Below are 22,646 nucleotides of genomic sequence, written 5' to 3'. Positions count from 1 at the left end.
GCCCCGCCTCCTGGCCATTAGGCCGGCCCCCCCGTAGGAGAGGCCCCGCCCCTCCGGATCCATAGGCCCCGCCCCTGGGTAGGAGGGGCCCCGCCTCCTGGCCTTTAGGGCCGCCCCCCCGGGTAGGAGAGGCCCTGCCTCCTTCCGCAAGCCCCCGCCCCTCCCCGAATCCACACGTCCAGTCCTGAGGAGCCCCGCGGTACCGGAAGGTGTCCCCAAGGCGGTCGCGAAAGTAGAGGAAGCCTTCGTGGTCCTTGGCCAGCACGTCCCCGGTGTTGTAGTAAAGGTCGTTCGGGCGCCGCACGTTCTTCACCAGCTTCTTTTCTGACAGCTCCCGGGGCCCGCGGTAGCCCAGGAAAGGTTGGTGGCGCAACACCTGGGTGAGCAGGAGGCCTGCCTCCCCTGGGGTGGGAGCGGGAGTCGGGCACTAGCCGCGGCCGAGCGCGTCAGGAGCCCCCCAGGCCGCGGCCCGGACTCCACCAGAGGAGAGAAAGACCCAGAAACGGATCCAGAGACAGAGACAGGAAGTGAGGGTGGTATCAGAGAGTCCCCTCAGGAGAGGAAAAGGCCAACAAGGATGGACAAGGGAGACACACAAATGGTGGCAGGAAGAGAGATTCCGCTGTGACCTTGCCAGGCCCCAGGAGAGCAGACCCTCGAGAAGGTTCAGGACTGGAGCTTCATCCCTGGGAGGATGGGACTTCCACAGAAGGCGCAAGCAAACACCTCAGATGGACACCCAGAGACGCGGCAGAGCCAGAGGTTGAAGCAGAGGAGCCTGGCAGAGCCGACCAGTTGAGAGGGAGGCCCCAGACGGTGGGCAGACAGACCAGGGACACAGGGCCTGGCTGAGGACTGCAGGCGCCACCACTGGGCATCAGCCACCTTGAGTCTTCGGGTGGCACGTTCCAGCCGCAGAGGAGCCCGCGGCTCTCCCCCCTTTGCACACCCGGGGAGGTTCCCCAGCCCCGTACCTGGCCTCGCAGGGATGCAGAGGCCCTGGCTGTCCCTCAGAGGCTCCTCTGTCTCCAGGCTGTACTGCACCAGCTCGAAGGGGGACAGCATCTGGGTAGACGGTGGGAGGCATCAGCAGAGGTCCGGTGGGCTCGGCCCCCACTCAGGGCCCCGTCATGCCCAGCAACTCACCTGGAGGAAGCAGCTGGTCTTGCCCTGGGCCCCACAGCGCCCTGGATAGTTGATGAAGCCGACGTTGCCCTCGGTGGAGCCGTACGTTTCCCAGATCCGAATGGGGCCGAAGCGCCGCTGGAAAGCCTCCCACACTTCTGCCCGGAGTCCACTGCCGATCGCCAGGCGGACTTTATGTGTCCAGTCCTCTGGCCGCTGCAGGGACACCGCGAGAAGGCTGAGGAGGGGCTGCCCTTGGTGTGCCCAGTAGCCCTTACCCAGGAGAGCTATCCTGGGAGGTGATGGGGGCCTATATAGAAAGGATCTGAGTTCTTAACTTGAGAGTAGTTACCTGGAGTCTATACCTGGAGAGAGTTACTTGCAGGGCTTACCTGCGGAGGATACCTGGGAACCTTACCTGGAGGAATGTGTAGGGGTGGCCAGAGGCCTTCTATAGGGTCTGACCTAAAGGAGACCTCTGGGGTCTTATACAGGGGTGGTTATCTGAAGCTTTTACCTGGGGAGGTTTACTGGAGGCCTTAGCAGGAGGAGTTACTTGGGGGGCCTTTACCTGAAGGCAACCTGGGGGACTGACTTGAAGCTTCATCTTGAGGAGTTGCCCGGGGGCCTTACTTGGGTTAGTTACCAGAACCCTCTTCCTGAGTGGTCACCTGGAGATTTCATTTGGGGGGACGTTAGGGATCCCCTGGTGGCTCAGATGGTAAAGAGTTGGCCTGCGATGCAGGAGACCACGGTTTGATCTCTGGGTTGGGAGAAGGAAATGGCCACCCACTCCACTATTCTTGCCTGGGAGTTCGTTCCATGGATAGAGGAGCCTGGTGGGCTACAGTCCACGGGGTCACTAAGAGTTGGAACACACACTCCTTGAGAGAATCACCTGAGTCCACGTGTCATTGATCCACAGCATGAGACCTGCTCAGGTCTAGTGACTTTATCCCGAGCCACAGCCTGCTCTTGGTACTTTACATGTTTGATTCTCACTGCACCCCTGTGAGGTATTATTCTGTTTCTCCAAAGAGGACACTGAGGCTGAGAGAGGTGAAGTCACCCCACCACCACCACCACCACAAGATAGCACAGCTGATCCTCAACACAGCTGTGATGGGAAACCTCGCGGGGGAGCCCCCGTCCCGAGGGCCACTGCGTGAGTCCTGGCCCTAATCTCCCTGAGACCGTCACTGGGATGACTCGGGGGCACTCTGCGCATCTCACCGGGGCTGTGTTGCACAGGTACCGCAGGATCTCGCCCACATACTGGATCACAGTCACACCATGCTGCCGACAGTCGTCCCAGAAGCCGGAGGCAGAGAACTTGGGGGCCAGGACACAGGTCACCCCTGGAAGGGAGGAGAGGAAGGGGTTTCAGGTCAGGCCTCTGGGCTGCTGTGAAAAGGTGCTCTGACCACCTGACTGCGGTCCATGAAGCCCAGGATGGCATCACACTCATCTCTGTGTCACTGGCCCAGCCAGGACTGTCTCCACGAGAAGAGCACAGCCCGACCTGAGTCCAAATCCTGTCTTCAGAATGTGTGGAAAGCTCGGTGCCTGGTACAAAGCGAGCCCTGCTGAATGAGGGCTGTGAGCAGGAGTCATTCGTGATTGTGATAAATGTCTTAGGAATGCCTGTCTCGCTGGGCAAATGGATAGTGGGTAGAAGGATGGATGGGTGATGGGGGGCTGGGTTGCTGGGTTGCTGGATGGATATATGGGTGTTTTGAAGGATGGACATGTGGATCAGTACATCTTAGGGGCCACCACAGTCACTCCATGGAGAAGGGCATGGCAGCCCACTCCAGTATTCTTGCCTGGAGAATCCCGTGGACAGAGGAGCCTGGTGGGCTACAGTCCCTGGGGTCACAAAGAATCAGACACAACTGAAGTGACTTAGCACGCACAGTCACTCCAGGAAAGTGCTCCCTCTTTTTCTGATTCCCTCCTCTGCAGCTGACCCTGTGGATGGCACTCTCCCTACCTCAGCCCTAATCCTCAGAAAACCCCGCAAGCTAATGTCGTCAGCCCTGTGCCCAGAGGGATGACTGCTCCTGTGCTTGGGAAGGGAGCAGGTGTGTGTCTTCTTTGAAGCTGCATCTTGATGGAGGTGAAGTATAATGTCCTCTCTGTGAAAATGGATGCTGGGTCCTTGAAAGCAACAGCTCTGTTGGCAACCCCAAGTGAAATGCCTGGATTCTGGAAAGGGCTTCAAGAGCTGCTAAGACCAGGGGGGAGGTTGATAAGGATTTTTCCAATGAAAACGTCCCAATCCTTCGCCTAAGATGGCATCCCAGTTGTAAGAAGTATCTGGTGTGACAAATTGGGAAGCATATGCACTGCACCAAAGTTCTTCCCAAGAATAATTAAACTGAATCTAAAAACATCGCGGGGATTCCTCTCGGGTGGTCCAGTGGTTAAGAATCCACTTTGCAATGCGGCAGACGCAGGTTTGATCCGTGGTTGGGGATCCCACTGCCACAGAGCGACCGAGAGTCCAGGCACCGCATCGAAGGCCCTGTAGGACACACTCAGACCCACTGCAGCCAGATAAAGGAATAAAGCCTGTTTTAAAGTAAATGAAAACACTATGACAACCTGGAGTGGGATGGGGTGGGAGGTGGGAGGGAGGTTCAGGAGGGAGGGGACACATGTATACCCGTGGCTGATTCATGTTGATGTATGGCCAAGACAAACACAATATGGTAAAGCAATTATCCTTCAGTTAAAATTGTTTAAAAAGTGAGTCTCTTGAAAAGAGCCCCCCCCCCCCTCAAAAAAAGTAAAAATAAAACAGGGACTTCCCTCGTGGACTAGTGGCTAAGAGTGTATGCTCCGGATTCAGGCGCCCCGGTTTGATCCTCGGTCAGGGAACTAGGTTCTGCATGCCCCAACTAAGACCTGGTGCGGCCAAAGAAACAAGAACTGTTTTAAAAATAAATGAAAACATCTCTAGAAAGACTATCTAGTTTTAACAGGAATGTGGGAGGGAGAGGAACAGAGACCGAGCAAGAACAAAGAACACTTGAACTGCAAAAAGACAGATAATTGCGCTAATTTAAAAAAAAATATACGTAATCATTTATTTGACTGCCCTGGGTCTTGGTTGCAGCATATGGGCTCTAGCTTCCTGACCAGAGATCGAACCTGTGTCCCCTGCAGTGGGGGCACACAGTCTTAGACGCTGGACTACTAGGGAACTCCTGGGAAATTTTTAACATCAGGTGAGCATCAGATAGTATCCAAGAGTTACTGTTAACTTTTCAGGAAGGTGTGAGCATCACAGTGGTCACAGGTGTTTTAAGTTCTTACATATTAGAGACACATACTGCAGTATTTACAAAGAGAAAGAGTATCTAGAATCTGCTCCAAGATAATCCAGAAAGAAGGGAGTTCCTATTAAATAAAATTGGCAACATGTTAACAATTGTTGAGGCTGGGTGAGGATTTCAGAGACTTCATCAAACTATCTCCTCTGCTTTCCCGTATGTTTGCAATGGCCCACGATTTTAAGATTTTTGAAGAAATAATGAGAGTAAAAAGTGAGAGTAAAGGGGAGGTGATAAAACACAGAAGAGCAAAATGCTGCTAGCAACTGCAGCTGAGTGGTGAGAACCCGAGGGTTCATGCAGAAAACTTTAGGGATTCTGATACTCCAGTACTGCAGCTGGGTGGTGAGTACCTGAGGGTTCATGTAGAAAACTTTAGAAATTTTGATATTTCAAGACATTCCATGTTAAAATTTCAGAAACGGCAACAGTGGCAACAAAACCGACCGGGCGGTCTGTACGCTGAATTCGTGGACAGGAGTCTAGGGAGACAACCGGAGGGAGGCTTGCTGCCAGTCCCCTCACTGGCTCCACCTGGGACACTGACTGCCAGGAATGCCTGACACCCGCAGCAGCAGCGCTCTCTTCCCGCCCGCAGCACAGCCACGACAGCATGCGGGTGTCTGTCCCTCTGTCCAGATGGCCCTGGGCTTTGCTGTCCCTTGTCAAAGATGGGAACCTGGGGTTCTGGGTAACCTATGGGGCTTGTCACCCTGACATCCAGGCTGGGAGTCCTGTGGATTGAGTGGGGACCTCAAAGAAAGAAAGGCTTACCAAGGTCCAGGCAACTGAGGACTCCAAGGACAAGCCCCATGGTGTGGTACAAAGGCAGGACCGTGTAGACCACGTCATCGGCTGTGACCCCACACAGAGTCAGCATCCCTGCTACCTGCAGCACCCGCTCGTAGGTGAGGATGGCAGGCTTGGGGAGCCCTGGGGAGAAGAGGGGAGAGGGAGTAGGGCAGGCCCGCAAGCTCAGGGGTTTGAGGCTCTGCAAAGATGGCCAGCGTGGGTGGATTTTCATCGGTGTTCAGCGTATGAATTCCAAAGGTCAGGGTTTCAGCGGCTGTTTACTGGCCAGAGGCAAGGTTCTGGCACCGACCATTCAAATAACACTGGCTGTCAATGTTGGGGCCAGGGGTCACAATCCAGGGGCAAGGAGGGTTTCAGAGGCCAAGTTTGAGGGCACAAATCAGGCTTGAGGTCAGGTCAGCAGGAGAGTGCAGAGGTCGGGCCTGGACGTCGGGTGTGCTCACCGGTGGTCCCCGAGGTGTAGATGAACAGGGCTGGGCTTCGCAACTTGATGTCTGCCCGCAGGTCAGCAGGCACGGGGTCTGAGGGGGCGGCGGCCAGGGCGGCGCCCAGGGCCCCCACCCCGGGCGTGGGGGAGCTTCGGCCCAGGTAGAGGCAGTGCACCTTCTCCGCCTGCAGCTTGGGCAGGACCTCCTCCAGGTTTGCCCGGAGCTCTGCGGGAGGGGTCAGAGGAGGCTTCAGGTGGTGGTGGGGGGAAGCCCCTGCAGTGGGAGGGGCGAGATGTGCCGAGGCCCCCCCTGCATCCGCGAAGCACACCTGCCTTACCTGTAATGGGTATTGGGGTGTGAAATGCCCACAAATAGCCACGGTGAAAAAAAATCAACAGAACTCTGGTACCTTCAGCATTTCTGTCCAGCAACTGGGTTTGGGTCCTAAGAGCCAGCCGGCTGCGGGCTAAGAGCCTGCCGCCACTGGGAACCCCTGGACAGCAGTCCTCTGCCGCCCTCTCCCGCCCGCTGCCCAGCCCCTCCAACCCCTCTTGTCCAGGGGTTCTCACCTGGGTCCACCACCAGCACGTGGGCCCCGGAGCTCAGCACCGCATGCACCAGGGGCGGCCCGCGGCTGTGAGGGTTGATCCAGACCACTGGGCAGCCCAGCTTGGCCAGCCCCAGCCACAGGCTCAGGGCGGGGAGCGTCTGCGAGGGCAGCACCAGCAGGGCGGTGGGCTCCCGGGTGCACAGGCCTGCGGTGCCGGCCAGCTCGGCCTTCAGGGCCCAGGCCGCCTGGCAGGCCCTGGCGTCCAGCTCCCGGAAAGTGACCGCGCGGCCCCCCGGTCCGGTGCACACCAGGATTGTGCGGTCCGGCTGCGCCCGTGCATGCCGCTCAAAGGAGTCCACGAAGGTGTCCGGCGGCCGGCGCCGCAAGCGTGCCCAGGTGCGGAGGCCCAGGCGGAGCATCAGGAAGGTGTAGGCCAGGTCGGCTGGCAGCCAGAGGAGCTCGGGCGGCGGCCGTGCAGGTAGCAGGGTTAGTAGCAGGGCTGCAGTCACCAGGCTCAGCCAGTGCGGCGTCCAGGGGCCCAGCCAGGGCCCTGCCAGCACGGCCAGGCTCAGCAGCGCGCCGCAGGCGGGGCCGCCCAGGAGCCAGCGCAGGGCCAGGGCTGCTGCCGCCGCCCATGGCGACTGCCCCAGGCCCCACAGCAGCAGCAGCAGCAGCAACGAGAAGGCCAGTCGCCTCCAGAGCCCCATGGCACTTGCTCCGAACTCCAGGGAAATGTCCAGGAGTGCCCACCTCCACCCGCGACCCGCCCCTGTGCAGTGACTCATGGACTGTTGACCGCGGTGTGGGCCCCAGGACTCTGCCCTCCCGCCTTCCTAACCCCAGGTGTTTGTTTGGCTCTGCCTACTCTTCTGTGTGTCGTCGGCCCCTCTGCCCCGTTCCTGCCACTGGGTGCCAGTCTCTTGGGAAACAGTCCTCTGAACTTCCAGCCAGGCAGGATAGCAAGGCAGCTCCGGCGCTAGCAGGCCTCCCGGGAGGCTCCCTGTGCACCGACCCAACCTGACTCCGCTGGAGCTGGGTGGGGGCCAGGGACACAGCAGGTGCGCAGTAAGCTCTGAATGTCGCAGCGCCTGAGTTCAAACCCAGTCCTGACCCCTCTACCCAGGTGCCCTGCTCTGACTCTGCTGTACCCCTGGCATCAGTGGGGACCAGGCTCATGAGTGTGGGTATGACGAAAAAGCCTCAGCAGGGGAGCTTGGAAATGAGCTGCGGGCCTAGGATCTCAATGTGGGCCTGCAGGCCACACCCCACGCACACACCCTTGCCTCCGGCTCGGGATACTTTGCAGGTGGTGTCCGGGCCTTGCGCCAGCGTTGTGAAGGAGGCCTGCAAGGAGGAGCCTGGGGCTGACCCTGGCTGGTATCTTCAGCAACCCCGGTAGGCAGCCCGAGAGGCCAGCCACTGGTGTCTGTGCTGCCCCCAGCCCAGCCCGGCTAGGGACCCTGCAGGCCAGGAGAGTAATTCTGGGGTTCAGGCCCCTGCCTAGAAGTAGCCTGGCCCCCAAAATCCCCTGCCCCCCAAAGTGAGTAGTTCAACCATCAAGGCCATCAGGACGCAGGAGGGGAAGACTGAAGGCCAGAGAATCTGCCCGGAAGATCTCCGGAGGAAGGGCCTCGAAATCTGCATCTTGGGCGGGGGAGGGGTGGAGGGGTGGGAGTGAGGAGGGATGGGGTGGGTTGTGACTTCCAGACCCTTGTCAGAGAGGGCTGCCTCCCCGCCCCCCACCCCCCCAACAGGAGCGAGGGCTCTAGGGAGCCAGGCGTCTCCCAAAAGAGAACAGAGGCACGAGACGGCAAAGCGGCCCATCCTGCCGCGCGCAGCCCAAGGGAGCGCTGCCCAGGCGCACTGCACCCCAACACCCACGGCGGTCACAGACGGTGAGGCACACATGGGCCGCGGCTCGTGCTTCTGGGTTTGGACCCCACGGCCCACAGTCCTTTATTACAGAGCAGGGCTCCCAAGGCCGGGCCTCAGTCCGTGGCGATGCCCTAGGCGCCAGATGAGGGAGGGGTGGCTCGGGTCGGGGCGCTGGGGACCTCGTAGCCTGGCACAGGGTCAGAGGAGCCTGGTCAGAGGAGCAGCCCCCGCCTCACTGGAGTTGGAGCCGTGAATCCTGGGCCGGCGCCATGGCCGAGCCCTAGGTCAGCCTGGAGATTATCCTGTTCTTGGAGGCGGTGGAGTCCCTGACCACCCCCAGCCGGCCGCCACCCGGAGGGCCGAGTACGCAGGACGGGAGGAACGAAGCAGGCGGGGCTGGGGAACAGGGTGGGCAGGAGCAGGGCCTGCGCTCGGGGACAGCGCGGGCCGGCGGCGGGAAAGCGGCCAAGAGCACGCGACAGGTGTGACATCGGCCGTGGACGCGGCAGCCAGCGGAGCGGCGAGGCCAACCCCACGGGGCGCGGCCAGGCCCCAGGCCCGCGTCAGGGCGCAGGGTGCGCGGCCAGGTGGCGCTCCAGCAGCGCGCGGTGCGAGAAGACCTTGCCGCAGGCGGGGCAGGGCGCGCGCTCCGGCCGGTGGGTGCGCATGTGCACGTTCAACGAGCTTTTCTGCGTGAAGCGCTTGGCGCAGACGGCGCACTGGAAGGCGCGCACGCCAGTGTGCGTGACCATATGCTTGAGCAGGTAGTCACGCAGCGAGAAGGATCTCCAGCACACGGCGCACTGGTGGGGCTTCTCCCCTGCGGGCGACAGGGCGGGAAGCGAGCTCAGGTCAGCTGGGAATGGGCTTCGGGGCGCTGTGCCGGACCACGACTCCCCTCCGCACTCAGACGAGTCATTAAACCCGGAATCCCCCCAACCGGCAGGGACGCCCCTCTTCCAGATCCTAACGGTGACACCAGGGTCACTACCTGTCAGTGACTCACGACTCCAACAGGTAGCTCCTAGCAGGAAAGCCCGCAGGTCTGGGACATCATTGCCCATCGAGGCTGACCACTCAGGTCTACCCCCACCTCCAGGGACGAGACCACCCCCCTCAAACTTCCTGGTGTCGGGCCCAGGGCTGGGCTGCCCCTCCTCCATCCCTGCCGCGCCCAGAGAGCCTTCTGAACTCTGGTCACTGGCCGCCGTTCAGGCCCAGCGGCCTCACACTGGGGAAGACCCAGGTATACTTGCCCCTCCCTGCTGGCCTGCACAGAACCCCCGGGCTTACAGAGCAGGCCGCCCCATCATCCGAATCCGAGAGGGGAACCAGGATGTGATGACCCTTGGGTCATCGACAGTTCACGAAAGGCCTAGCTCCAAATCGAGGGGCCCAGAGACCCACCCCGGCTCACCCGAGTGGATGAACATGTGCTTGGTATAGTTTTTTCGAGAGCTGAACGTCTTGTGGCAGTGGCTGCACTCGTAGGCGGGCGGCTCGGTACCCGGGCCTCGCGCGGGAGTGGTCGAGGGGGCCGCGGGAGGCGCGGCCGCTGGGGCCAGGGCCTCTCCTAGCGGCGCGCTGGGAGCTGCGTCCGGCTGCAGCGCTGGGTAGAAGGCGGGCGGGGGCGCGGGGGCCGGCCCCGAGGGCGCGGGAGGGGGTTGCGCCGGCGGCCCGGGGGCTCCCAGGTGGAAGGGGAAAAGCGCCACGGGCGGCCCCGGGGTCTTCACGCCAGGTGGGCGGGGCCCCGACAGGACGCAATCGGGAGGGGCAGGGGTCTCGGCCGGACAGCCTTCGGGGGCGGCCTGATCGCCTTCTTGCCAGGCGGAGACGTAGCCGTCGGGGAACACGTCCTCGGCGGCCGAGGTTCCCCGGAGGAAGTCCCTGCCGGGCCCGCTGTAATCCGAGAGGCCGGCGGGCACGGATGGCTCCTCCCGCGTGCCGTCCGCCGCGGCGGACAGGAAGCCCGCGGCGCAGTCGGGGAAGGCGGGGGGCGCCTGGATCTCCCCGGGGCCTCCGTCCTCGCCGTCGGTCTCGTCGTCGGCCTCGTCGTCGTCGTCGTCGTCCACGCCGTCGTCCGCGGTCAGCGCGGGCTCGGAGGCCGCGCCCTCCGCCTTGGCGGGCGCGGGGGGCGCGGGCAGCTGCAGGCGCGCCGGCTGGCGCTGCTTGCGCGGGTGCGCGGCGCCGGGGGGGCCCGGGGGTCGCGCCGCCAGCAAGTGCCGCAAGCGGTGGCGCAGCTGCGCGGGCGCCAGCGGCGGTGGCACCGGCGCGAGCGGGGGCACGGGGGCGCCCGGCGCGGGCGCGCGGGCGCGCGCGATGATCTGCGTGCACTCGTCTATGACCGTCTGGATGCGCAGCACCGACGCGGCGGTGAGCACCTGCAGCGCCTCGCCCTGCGCTACCACCAGCGAGCCGCTGTAGAGGAACTCGACGAGCTGGCGCACCGTCTGCGCGGGCACCACCGGCGGCACGCGGATCTCCGAGTGGCCGAGCAGCAGCTTGTCCTGGAAGAAGGGCGAGCCGGCGGCCAGCACGCAGCGGTGGGCGCGCAGCGAGGCCTCTCGGATGCGGACCGTCACGTCACAGAAGTGCCCGCCCAGTCGCTGCCCGTTGAGGGTCTCGAGCAGGGACCGCGAGAAGTTCTGCAGGTGGATGTGGTGCACCGCCTCCGCCGCCGCCGCCGCCATCTGCGCGGGACGGGCGGTGTGAGCTGGGGGACCTCCCCTCGATCTGCACCGGACGGGGCTGTGTGTGGAGGGAGTCAGCCATCCCGTCAGCGGGCCGGGGGCCGCACATCCCCAGGCCTCAGGAGTCCCAGCCCTCTCCAGTGCCCCTGGCCCCTCCAAGTCCTGGTTCCGGACCCAGCAGGACTACCCCCCCACCTCCAGGACTTCTGTGGCGCCCCCCCGCGCCCCGCGCCCCCCGCCCCGCCGCAGCCTCCAGCGCACCACTGGGAGAGGGCTGGGGACACCAAAGCTTTGCGGTCCTCCCGGGCGTGCTTACTGCCAGAGTGGGGAGACCCAGGGCCCACCTCCCCTATTTTGCCCTACCGACTCCCTCTTCCACTAACTCCCATCCATGGCCTCCCCCACCTCCTCCAATACGGTGGAGAAGAGGGCAGGAGCCCCTATATAGAACACCCCTTCCCCACCCTGCCAGCTAAGACTCCCACCACTAGGGACTTCATCTCCTCTTGGCACGGCCCTCAAGCTTGGAGCATCCAAGACCCTTGCAGACCCAGACCCAGAGGTCTGCTGCCTCAGAACCTGGTTATATCGAGTGTATGTGCAGGTCTTCGATGGGGTGGGGCTGGCATGAATGGCCTCTGGGTCTAAGGGTGCTCACAGTCACAAAGAGTTGAGAGGAGGTTGGGCGTTAGCTTGGCAGGTGTCCTGAGTGCGCACTAAGTGGATTCAGTCGTGTCTGACTCTTTGCGACCCCATGGACTGCAGCCCACCAGGCTCCTCTATCCATGGGAAGATGCTCCAGGCAAGAACACTGGAGTGGGTGGCCATGTCCTCCTCCAGGGGATCTTCCCAGCCCAGGGATGAAACCCGGGTCTCTTATGCCTCCTATATTGGAGGCAGGTTCTTTACCACTGGCGCCACCTGGGAAGCCTGGCAGGTGCTGCCGGAAGGGAGGAAAATAGATGCTCTCCGGCTGAGGCGAGCCCGTCTAGTGGGAGACGTCTCGCAGCCTGTGCTTCCTGGAATCTTGATGCGACCTTTGGGGCACCCATGACACCCAGGGTGTGGGTGTGGCATCGAGAGGGGCCTGTGGACTGCCCACAGCTGTGTGATTGGTTGGATGCAGGTGGAGTAGCAGAGACATCAGGTTCACTTCTTGTCCAACGATAGCCTGGAAATCCCAGCACTGCCCACCCTCAGGCACCGAAAAGGGGAAGGGATTCCCAGGGATCTCTGGGAATCTGAGAAGCTCAGCTACTTCACCGTCAAACAGGCAGCATGCTTGCTGGGCCTCAGTTTCCCCTTTATCAAACATATGAGAAACCCTGAGACGGGCCCACTCTGCAGCAGTCTGGTTTAGGTGAGGCCTCGAAATCCTCGGAGCCTGCTGGGGTCTCAGACTCATCCCCTCTAGCTCCTTACGTCCAAATCGACTTTCCTCTGCTGGGGGCCGTTCATGCCCGTATCTGACCCCTCGGACCACTTGGCACACCTCCACCAGGTTCCCCCACCTCCCGGTCTATGCCCCACCCGACAGCCAGAGGGAGCCTGTTGAGCTCCATTAAGAACAGATCGGGACCCTCCTTAGCTCTGGGATCTCCGCGGCAATTCCTTCCGCAGGCCGAGTCTACACGAGCCGTTACCTCTGCCGCAAGCACCCTGCACTGGGTTTAGTCGCCGCACCTAAAGGACTTCCAGCCTGTGCCTGGGCGACGCGGGCAAAAGCCCGCGCCCCAGTCCGGTGGGGCTGGCCCTTCCTCTTCCGCCCCGCGCCCCGGCAGGCTCCGATCTCTGCAGGTGCAGCGGAGCCTCGGAACAAAGGCCCACCTTGAGCCGCGGCTCCCAGGCATCCTCGCCGCCGCCCCTTGACCCATGCCGTGCCCTCTGCTCCGAGCACCCTGAGTTCCCTGCGCCATGCCTCGCGCTCCCCCGACCCCAGCAACCCGTTCTCCGATCGGCTCCGGCTGCGCCCGCCCCGGCCCTGGCCGACCCAGGTTCGCGCCTCCGCGCCCCGGCCCGCGACATGCCCCCGTCCTGCAGCGCCCCCTCACGTCTGCGACGAGCGCGCCAAGCCCAGCGCGGGCGCCCCTCCCCCTGGCACGCCCCGGCCTCCCCGCCGGCCTTGCGGCAGGGGGATGCTCGCCTGACCCCACCTCCGGCTCCTCCTCAGGCACCAGGCCGGGCGGTGGCCGCCTCCAGCTCACCACCTCCGAGGCCGCACTTCCGGGCCACGACGCCGACGGAACCGAAGTCCGCAGCTGCCGCGACGCGGCGAACCACTCGGTCAGAGCACGTTTCCGGCGTTTCCATGGAGACTAGTCGCCGCCGCCAGGTCGCACTTCCGGCCAAAGTCGCAGGGGGCCGGGGCAACTGCGCAGTTTCGCCCTAGCTACGGGGCGGGGGCGGGGCCTGCGTTGTCAATCTGTAGGCCACGCCCCTCGCATGTGCTGTCGGGCGGGAGAAGGTGAGGTGGGGTGAGGCGGGTTGAGGGCGGGAGGGCGGTGGACTCCCAAGCCCCGGGCGGGTCCCGGCAGGTCAAAACCCCCCGTGTGGATGAGGACACCCCAGGCCTCCACCTGTGTGGGTCTGGGGGCTGCGAGTGGAATGTGGGAACAGACGGGCACCACCTTGCCCTGGCCCAGGGAGAAGGTGAGGCACCCAGACTCGATGCCCCTACAGGGGGCGCACCTGCCCCAGGGAGGGGCGTGAGGAGGGAATGTTCAGAGCGCTTTCAGCAGACCGCACTCCGCGCCAACGCGCAGAAAATAGAGGCGGTAGAGGCGATGAGACGGGTCTTGCGTCTAGCTGGGAAGTGGTGAGCAGTCAGAATCCAAAGAGGCACTTTAGAACCCAGAATCTGTGGGAAGAACTGTCCGGGCAGAGAAACATCCTGGACCCCCGAGGACCTTGAGTTGGGCCTGGCTCCCCCAGGGCCCTGGACAGCCAGGCCCACTGGATGTTGACCAGCCGGGCCTTAGGCTCTACTTATGTGGGCTGAAGGAAGAGGAAGGTGATGCCTAGACCACAGTGGACTCCATGCTTTGTGAAGCAGGTTCGGAGTCCAGAGTGAAAGGGGCCGACTTCTCAGCTCCAGTTTGAGGATAAGGTCAGAGCCCCTGCCTCCTGTCTCAGGCAGCTACTGAGCGGCTGTGTTCAAAGGAGGGAAGGGAGCATTCCGTGGCCCAGGCCCCAAGGAAACATTAAAATCCCAGTCTCATGGCCTCATTGTCCTTGTTAAGAATCTGAGTCCTTCAACAATGGCCTGCCCGCCTCCCTGGATCTCTTGTGTCCAACCTCTCGCCCGGTTTTTATCACTGGTCATGCTTCACTGGCTTCACAGGCCCCTTGCTGTGCCCACCTCGGCCTGTGAGGCCAGGGCCGCACCTATGTCCTGTGTCTTAACAGCTGTTGCCCCTGCAACCTAAACAGGAGTGAAACTGCCAAAGCTGCCCTGGACTGGCCTGATACCACAGGATTTGGGGGCATTAAGTGAGAATTCTAATAGTTCATAGTACCTAGCAGCTATAATTAAGGTTACTAATCAGCTGACTAGATGAGATAGTCCTGGGTTGTTTGGATGGGCCCTAGGGAATCATAAGTGTTCTTTGTTGTTGTTCAGTGGCTAAGTTATGACTCTTTATGACCCCATGGACTGTAGCATGCAAGGCTTCCCTGTCCTTCACTGTCTCCTGGAGCTTGCGCAAACTCATGTCCATCCAGTCGGTGATGTCATCCAGCCGTCTTGTCCTCTGTCGTCCCCTTCTCCTCCTGCCTTCAATCTTTCCCAGCATCGGAGTCCTTTCCAGTGAGTTGGCTCTTTGCATCAGGTGGTCAAAGTATTGGAGCTTCAACTTCAGCATCAGTCCCTTCAGTAAATATTCAGAGTTGATTTCCTTTGGGACTGTCACGTGAGTGTATGTTCCTCGATTCCTTGTCTCGTCACAACAAAGATTTGGAGTGATGGACATTAAAGCCCCCTCGGCATGTCACAGCTCCCAGGTCTTGGATAGACCGTGTTATAGCTCTTAGACAAATCAGTGTTGCAGCTCAGTGTTACAGCTCTATTTTATTTAGAAGATAGCAGGAAGATCCATCTTCGAGGCGTGAGGGCACGTCGATCTAAAGACACGAGGAGAAGAGTGCCCCAGTGCACGGGAGAGCGAGCGAGCTAGCTTTGGTTCTTTTATTTATGTTTATCTCTCCCTGGGCCTGTCCTATGTAAATTGGGCCAGCCAGGAGTGTTGTTTGTTTTACTTGAGGTCCTCACTCTGGTCCTCGGACCTTCTTTCGTTTCATTTTCGCGGGCTTTTCCCTTCCTTGTCTTGTAGCCACCGCCATTTTGGACTCCTTTTCCCTGTTTTACCTACCCACTCCAGTGTTCTTGCCTGGAGAATCCCAGGGATGGGGGAGCCTGGTGGGCTGCCGTCTATGGGGTCGCACAGAGTCGGACATGACTGAAGCGACTTAGCAGCAGCAGCAACAGGACTGACTGGTTGGATCTCCTTGCAGTCCAAGGGACTCTCAAGAGTCTTCTCCAGCACCACCGTTCAAAATCATCAATTCTTTGGCACTCAGCCTTCTTTATGCTGAAAATCTCACATCCATACATGAATACTGGAAAAACTAAAGTTTGACTATACAGACCTTTGTGAGCAAAGTGATTTATCTGCTTTTTAACACATTGTCTAGGTTTGTCATAGTTTGTCATAAGGGTTCTTAAAGGTAGAAGAATACTTGAAGTAGAAGGACTCCAAGGTTTTGAAGGCAGAGGGATGTGTGGTGAGGAATGCGTGGGTGGTGGTAGTGGACTCTCGAATCTCAGAAGAGCCCTGGGAGACAGCCAACAAGAGAACAGGGACTTCGTCCTACAGCTTCTTGGAGCTGGCTTTTCCAGCAACCTGACCGAGCTGGGAAGCAGACTCTTCTACCGCCCAACACACTCATACAGTTTTTGTTTTCAGTTCAGTTCAGTCGCTCAGTCATGTCCGACTCTTTGCGACCCCATGAATCGCAGCACGCCAGGCCTCCCTGTCCATCACCAACTCCCGGAGTTCACTCAGACTCGCGTCCATCGAGTCAGTGATGCCATCCAGCCATCTCATTCTCGGTCGTTTTTGTTTTACTTGATGTTAATTATTTTTCTACTGTGCCACATGCCTTGTGGGATCCTAGCTCCCCGACGAGGGACGAAACCAATGTCCCCCACCGTAAGAGCACAGAGCCCTAACCACTTGGCATCCAGGGAAGTTTGCACAGTTTGTGGTAGGAGTCAGAAGCCTCAGCCCCTCCTCCCAGCTCACTCAGGGTCCCTAATCTCCCTCCAACTTCTTGCTGTGGCAGCCACCAGCCAAGGGGAAGCCCAGTGTTCAGGTCTCCAAGCCCAGCCCTATCCTGGTGGGCATGGGCTGTGCCAGGTGTGGGATCTCACACGCTTACAAAGTAATGCTCAAAATTCTCCAAGCAAGCCTTCAACAATACGTGAACCATGAACTTCCAGATGTTCAAGCTGGATTTAGAAATGGCAGAGGAACCAGAGGTCAAATTGCCAACATCCACTGGAGCATCAGAAAAGCAGGAGAGTTCCAGAAAAACATCTGCTTTATGGCCTACGTCAAGGCCTTTGACTATATGGATCACAGCAAACTGTGGGGAATTCTTCAAGAGGAGGGAATACTAGACCCCCTGACCTGCCTCCTGAAAAATTTGTATGCAGGTCAAGAAGCAACAGTTAGAACCAGACATGGAACAACAGACTGGTTCCAAATTGGGAAAGGAGTGCGTCAAGGCTGTATATTGTCACCCTGTTTATTTAACTTATATGCAGAGTATATCACGTGACATGCCAGGCTGGATGAGGCACAAGTTGGAATCAAGATTGCCAGGAGAAATATCAACAACCTCAGATATGCAGATGACACCACCCTTATAGCAGAAAGCGAAGAAGAACTCAAGAGCCTCTTGATGAAAGTGAAAGAGGAGAGTGAAAGAGTTGGCTTAAAACTCAACATTCAGAAAACTAAGATCATGGCATCCGGTCCCATCACTTCATGGGAAATAGATGGGGAAACAATGGAAACCGTGAGAGACTTTATTTTCTTGGACTCCAAAATCACTGCAGATGGTGACTGCAGCCATGAAATGAAAAGATGCTTGCTTCTTGGAAGAAAAGCTATGACCAACCTAGACAGCATATTAAAAAACAAAAACATTAATTTGCCAACAAAGGTCCATCTAGTCAAAGCTATGGTTTTTCCAGTAGTCATGTATAGATGTGAGAGTTGGACTATAAAGAAAGCTGAGCACCGAAGATTGGGACTTGAACCCATGATCTTTAATTAGTCACTTACCAGGTGTCTGGACTTTCTGAGGCTCAGGTTCTTTGTGTCTCATGACAGGAAGAATTCAGTGAAGTGGATTTATTCAGAGAGAAACACATTCCATAGAGTGTGGGCCATGGCAGAGGGTGAGTGCAGCCTCGAAATGTATGTGGTTAGCTTTTATGGGCTGGGTAATTTTATAGGCTAATGAGTAGGAGGATTATTCCAACTATTTTGGGGAAGGGCAGAGATTTCCAGGAATTGTGTCAGTTCAGTTGCTCAGCTGTGTCCGATTCTTTGTGACCCCATGGACTGCAGCATGCCAGGCCTCCCTGTCCATCACCAACACCTGGAGTTTACTCAAACTCGTGTCCAGCGAGTTGGTGATATCATCCAAACATTTCGTCCTCTGTCATCCCCTTCTCCTGCCTTCAATCTTTCCCAGCATCAGGATCTTTTCCAATGAGTCAGTTCTTCTCATCAGGTGGCCAAAATTTGGAGTTTCACTTCAGCATCAGTCCTTCCATTGAATATTCAGGACTGATTTCCTTTAGGATAGACTGGTTGGATCTCCTTGCAGTCCAAGGGACTCTCAAGAGTCTTCTCCAACACCACAGTTCAAAAGCATTGATTCTTCAGCACTCAGCTTTCTTTATAGTCCAACTCTCACATCTATACATGACTACTGGAAAAACCATAGCTTTGACTAGATGGATCTTTGTTGGTAAAAATCTCTGTTTTTTAATATGCTGTCTAGGTTGGTCATAGCTTTTCTTCCAAGAAGCAAGCATCTTTTCATTTCATGGCTGCAGTCACCATCTACAGTGATTTTGGAGTCCAAGAAAATAAAGTCTCTCACGATTTCCATTGTTTCCCCATCTATTTCCCATGAAGTGATGGGACCGGATGCCATGATCTTAGTTTTCTGAATGTTGAGTTTTAAGCCAACTTTTTCACTCTCCTCTTTCACTTTCATCAAGAGGCTCTTGAGTTCTTCTTCGCTTTCTGCCATAAGGGTGATGTCATCTGCATACCTGAGGTTATTGATATTTCTGCTGGCAATCTTGATTCCAGCTTGTGCTCCATCCAGCCTGGCATGTCGCATGATGTACTCTGCATGTAAGTTAAATAAGCAGCGTGACAATATACAGACTTGATGTACTCCTTTCCGATTTAGAAAATAGAACCAGTCTGTTGTTCCATGTCTGGTTCTAACTGTTGCTTCCTGACCTGCATACAGATTTCTCAGGAGGCAGGTCAGGGGGTCTGGTATTCCCATCTCTTGAAGAATTTCCCACATTTTATTGTGATCTAAACAGTCAAAGGCTTTGACGTGGTTCACAAAGCAGAAGTAGATGTTTTTCTGGAACTCTCCTGCTTTTCTGATGATCCAGCGATGTTGGCCATTCGACCTCTGGCTCCTCTGCCTCTCCTAAACCCAGCTGGAGCGTCTGGAATTGTGTCAGTGCTCACTGTTTGATCCTTGACGATCCCCTTGGAACTGTCAAGGTGTCTCTGGGTGTGTCAGCTTGCTAATGTGTTACAATACTCATCTGTTACAATACTGACGTGTTACAGTGCTCGTGTTGTACTGAGTGTATACTCAGGATCAGGAGCTAATCAAGTCGCCTTGTCTGCCGTCTTGGACACATTCCTTTGGTTCTCCCCAGTTTAAGTTCTGCCCTCGGGCCATGTTACTCTTTCAGCCCTTTGGCTCTTTCTCCTTCCCTCCGGTTTCACCACTGTTGCTTCTCCAAGGTCAGTGCACCTGGGTCCTCTACTGGGCCCTTGGATTAATTTCCAAAAGGTAAAAAAAAGAAAACAAGAAGCACAGAAAACAATAGAACACACACCGGAGCACTACATTCTCAAGCTACCAAGTATTCCTGTGTTCTCTCTTTTTATTTTTTTGTTCTGTTTTTAGTACACTAAAAACCTTTTCTCAAGTAAAAATAAATTTTTTTTAAAAGTAAAGTGAAAGTTTCTCAGTTGTGTCTTACTCTTTGTGACCCCATGGATTATACAGTCCGTGGGATTCTCCAGGCCAGAATACTGGAGTGGGTGGCCTTTCCCTTCTCCAGGGGATCTTCCCAACCCAGGGATCAAACCCGGGTCTCCTGCATGAGAGGCGGATTTTTCACCAGCTGAGCCACAAGGGAAGCCCTACAAAGAGTTATGAGGGAAGCCTTTAAAATAAAGCTTGTAGGTAGGGGGGGGGGGAGAGTGGGGGAAGCAACTGGACTTGTCACACCTAGGTAATTCTGTCCTTATGGCCTCCTGTTCCACCCTTGGGTTAACGCATCCCTTGAGGCTAGGGTCAACTGCTTATTTTAACCAGTGTTCCTTAGTGACTTCCCCTTCCTTCCATTGCTCCTCCTTGACCTGGGGCTGGGAGCTCCTGGCACCCTGGCGCAGGGACCCAGTACAACTCTTCCTACCTCTGAACACCAAAGTCTCTGATAAATTCTCCATGTCGTGTGCACATATGGCCCAGTCGTCTTTAGTCACTTTACCATTCCGGCTCAGCTGGTAAAGAATCCGCCTGAAATGCGGGAGACCTGGGTTCGATCCCTGGGTTGGGAGGATCCCCTGGAGAAGGGAATGGCTACCCACTCCAGTATTCTGGGCTGGAGAATTCTATGAACTGTATAGTCCATGGGGTCGCAAAGAGTCGTACACAACTGAGCGACTTTCACTTGCACTTTCTTTAGCATCCTTTTGCTTTAGAACGTTTCTCTCACCTCCACTGAGATCCCTGTGTCCTTGCATGTGAGTCTCTGATCCCACCCCTGTTCCAGGCAACTGCAGGTCTAACATCACTGTAGACTTGCCTGTGCTGGACATTTCATAGCAGTGAAACCGCACCATATGAGGTTGCCATAGTTTTGGTTGGGCTGCTGTGCCTGCCACCCAGCTATTATGAATTTTATCTTGTTGGATTATTCCTTGTTTTCCTTACAGAAGCTGTGCCCTTGGCCTCAGGTCTGAGGAGCACTTCCCTGCTAACATGGGTGACTGCTGCTGAAACCCTAGGCTTGCTCTTCCAGCCTGTCTTCCTGCTGTGTCCATGGAGGCTGAGGCCTACTGAGCCCTCGTCTTCTCCACTCTGCCCGTTTTGTGTTTAAGATGCTGGCTCTCTCTTCTCTTTATGTTTTATCTTCATTTTAGTTTTCTTGAAGTATAGTTGGTTTATAATGTGTTAATTTCTGGTGTTCAGCTCAGTGATCCAGTTACACATGTATACATTTTAAAAATATATTCTTTCCCATTACGGTTTAATCGCAGGATATAGAATATAGTTCCCTGTGTAGGACCTTGTTGTTTGCTGCTGATTGCTGATTTAGTTGCTCAGTCATTTCTGACTCTTTCCAACCCCATGGACTGTAGCCCGCCAGGCTCTTCTGTCTGTAGGATTCCCCAGGCAAGAATACTGAAGTGAGCTGCCGTTTTCTTCTCCAGGGGATCTTCCCGACCCCAGGACTGAACTCACGTCTCCTGCATTGGCAGGTGGATTCTTCACCACTGAGCCCCCTGAGAAGCTCACCTTGCTGTTTATCCACCCTGTATGTACTAGTGTGCGTCTGCCAATGCAGGAGACACAAGTGTAGTCCTTGCCTCTCCCACTGTGGCGGGAAGGCGGACCCCTTCCAGGGCCTGAAACTGGGCTCTTGTCTAACAGTCGGAAATGAATTGTCCGAGGAGACACATGTGCTGACAAAGCAAGAGATTTTATTGGGAAAGGGCGCCCGGGTGGAGAGCAGTGGGGTGAGGGAAGCCAGGAGAACCGCTCTGCCGCGTGGCTCGCAGTCTCGGGTTTTATGGTGATGGGGTTAGTTTCCGGGTGGTCTTTGACTGATTATTCTAGTTCAGAGTCTTTCCTGGTGGCGCTCGCATCGCTCAGCCAAGATGGATGCTAGCGAGAGGGATTCTGGGAAGTGGACAGCCACACGGTGTCTCCTTTAGCCCTTTCCCGAACTCTTCCGGTTGGTGGTGGGTTATTAGTTACGTATTCCTGATCAGGGTCTCCAGTCATAAAACAACTCATGCAGATGGTTACTACGGTGCCTGGCCGGGGTGGGCGGTTTCGATCAGTGTGCTTCCCCTAACCCTAACCCTTGGCAACCACAAGTCTGTCCTCTGTGTCTGTGTATCTGTTTGTATTCATAGATAGGTTCATTGTGTCATGTTTTAGCTTCCACATATAAATGATATCGTATGGTATCTGTCTTTCTCTGGTTTACTTCACTTATTACGATAAGTCCTAGGTCCACCCATGTTGCTGCAAATGGCGGTATTCCATTCCTTTTTTCTGGTCAAGTAACATTCCATTGTGTATATGTATCACATCTTCTTCAGCCATGTATCTGTCAGTAGCCACTTAGATTGTTTCCACGTCTCAGCTATTGTAAATAGTGCTTCTGTGACCTCTAGAGTGCTTATATCTGTTTTTTTGCTTTTTTGGCTGTGTGGCATGTGGGATCAAACCTTGCCCCCTGCAGCGGAAGCGTGGAATCTTAAACCACTGGACAACCAGAAGTACCTGCGTAGGTCTTTTTGGTTTATGGTTTTGTTCAGACGTATGCCCAGGAGTGAGACTGCTGGATCACATGGCAACTCCTGTTTTTAGTTTTTTACGGGACCTCCATACTGTTCTCCATGGTGGCTGCACCAGCTTGCATTTCCACCACCAGCGTGGGAGGGCTTTCCTCCTCGCCCTCTCCAGCGTCCATTCTTTGCGGACTTTCTGATGACGGCCACTCTGCTGCTGCGAGGTGACGCCTCACTGCAGCTTTCATTTGCGGTTCTCTAGTAATTAGCCATGTTCAGCATCTTCCTGTGCCTGCTGGCCATCTGTATGTCTTTTGTTAATTCTTTTAACTTTAGGGTTCCTCTTTTAAAAACGAGGATGATTTCCCTGCTGCCTGACTTCGGAAGCTTCCTTGCTCCTTAACGTGTCTCCTCCACATCCCCACGTCACCGTTTGTCCACAACAGCCCTGAAGGCTGGCTTGTCCCTGCCTGGGACCCACTCAGGATTGCTTAGGTCCTTTGTTCCCTACTGACCTGGAAGCCTCACCTCTTCTTTTGAAATAAAGGTGATTCACATAACACAAAAATTAACCATTTTAGAGTGAACAGTTCAGTGGATTTTAATGTGGTTTCAGTGTTGCATAATCACAGCTCCATTTAATTCCAGAATATTTTCCTCCAGTAGCTCTCCATTTTCCCCTCTCTCCAGCCCCTGGCAATGACTAATCTCTGCTGTATGTTTCTGTGAATTTGCATATCTGGATATTTCACGTAAATGACATTGTGTTGTATGGTAGCATTTGTATCTGATCTCCACCTAGCATCATGTTTTCAAGGCTCATGTTTGCTGGAGCGCGCACTAGTGCCTCCTTGGTCCTTTTTGTGGTTGCGACTCCATCGCGTGAAAGTGCCACGCTTGTCTCTCCGTTCCTCAGTCGGTGGACTTCCGGGTTGTTTCCACCGTTGCCCATTGTCGGTGGA

The 22,646-nt window shown here is 56.7% G+C and overlaps 2 protein-coding genes across 2 annotated transcripts in view; both read right to left on the bottom strand.

The window, feature by feature from the left end:
• Positions 1 to 7,428, bottom strand: part of SLC27A5 (solute carrier family 27 member 5) — an 8,477-nt gene extending 1,049 nt beyond the window's left edge. The window contains exons 1-7 of the mRNA XM_040251837.1: positions 6,274 to 7,428; positions 5,720 to 5,929; positions 5,238 to 5,396; positions 2,359 to 2,483; positions 1,147 to 1,341; positions 975 to 1,065; positions 204 to 402 (exon numbers count right to left, since the gene is read on the bottom strand). Coding sequence (XP_040107771.1) covers positions 204 to 402; positions 975 to 1,065; positions 1,147 to 1,341; positions 2,359 to 2,483; positions 5,238 to 5,396; positions 5,720 to 5,929; positions 6,274 to 7,039 — 1,745 coding nt within the window. The 5' untranslated portion in view covers positions 7,040 to 7,428. The remainder of the gene's footprint in view (positions 1 to 203; positions 403 to 974; positions 1,066 to 1,146; positions 1,342 to 2,358; positions 2,484 to 5,237; positions 5,397 to 5,719; positions 5,930 to 6,273) is intronic.
• Positions 7,429 to 8,178: 750 nt separating this feature from the next.
• Positions 8,179 to 13,048, bottom strand: ZBTB45 (zinc finger and BTB domain containing 45). Its single transcript, XM_040251792.1, has 3 exons — positions 12,973 to 13,048; positions 9,547 to 10,819; positions 8,179 to 8,949 (listed from the first exon to the last, which is right to left on the bottom strand). The coding sequence occupies exons 2-3, from the start codon at positions 10,817 to 10,819 to the stop codon at positions 8,693 to 8,695; spliced, it is 1,530 nt and encodes a 509-aa protein (XP_040107726.1). The 5' UTR covers positions 12,973 to 13,048; the 3' UTR covers positions 8,179 to 8,692.
• Between the last annotated feature and the right edge of the window lie 9,598 nt (positions 13,049 to 22,646).

The sequence above is a fragment of the Oryx dammah genome, unplaced genomic scaffold, assembly GCF_014754425.2.
Source record: "Oryx dammah isolate SB20612 unplaced genomic scaffold, SCBI_Odam_1.1 HiC_scaffold_13, whole genome shotgun sequence".
Taxonomy (NCBI): domain Eukaryota; kingdom Metazoa; phylum Chordata; class Mammalia; order Artiodactyla; family Bovidae; genus Oryx; species Oryx dammah.
This window is presented reverse-complemented; position numbering and strand designations above follow the sequence as displayed.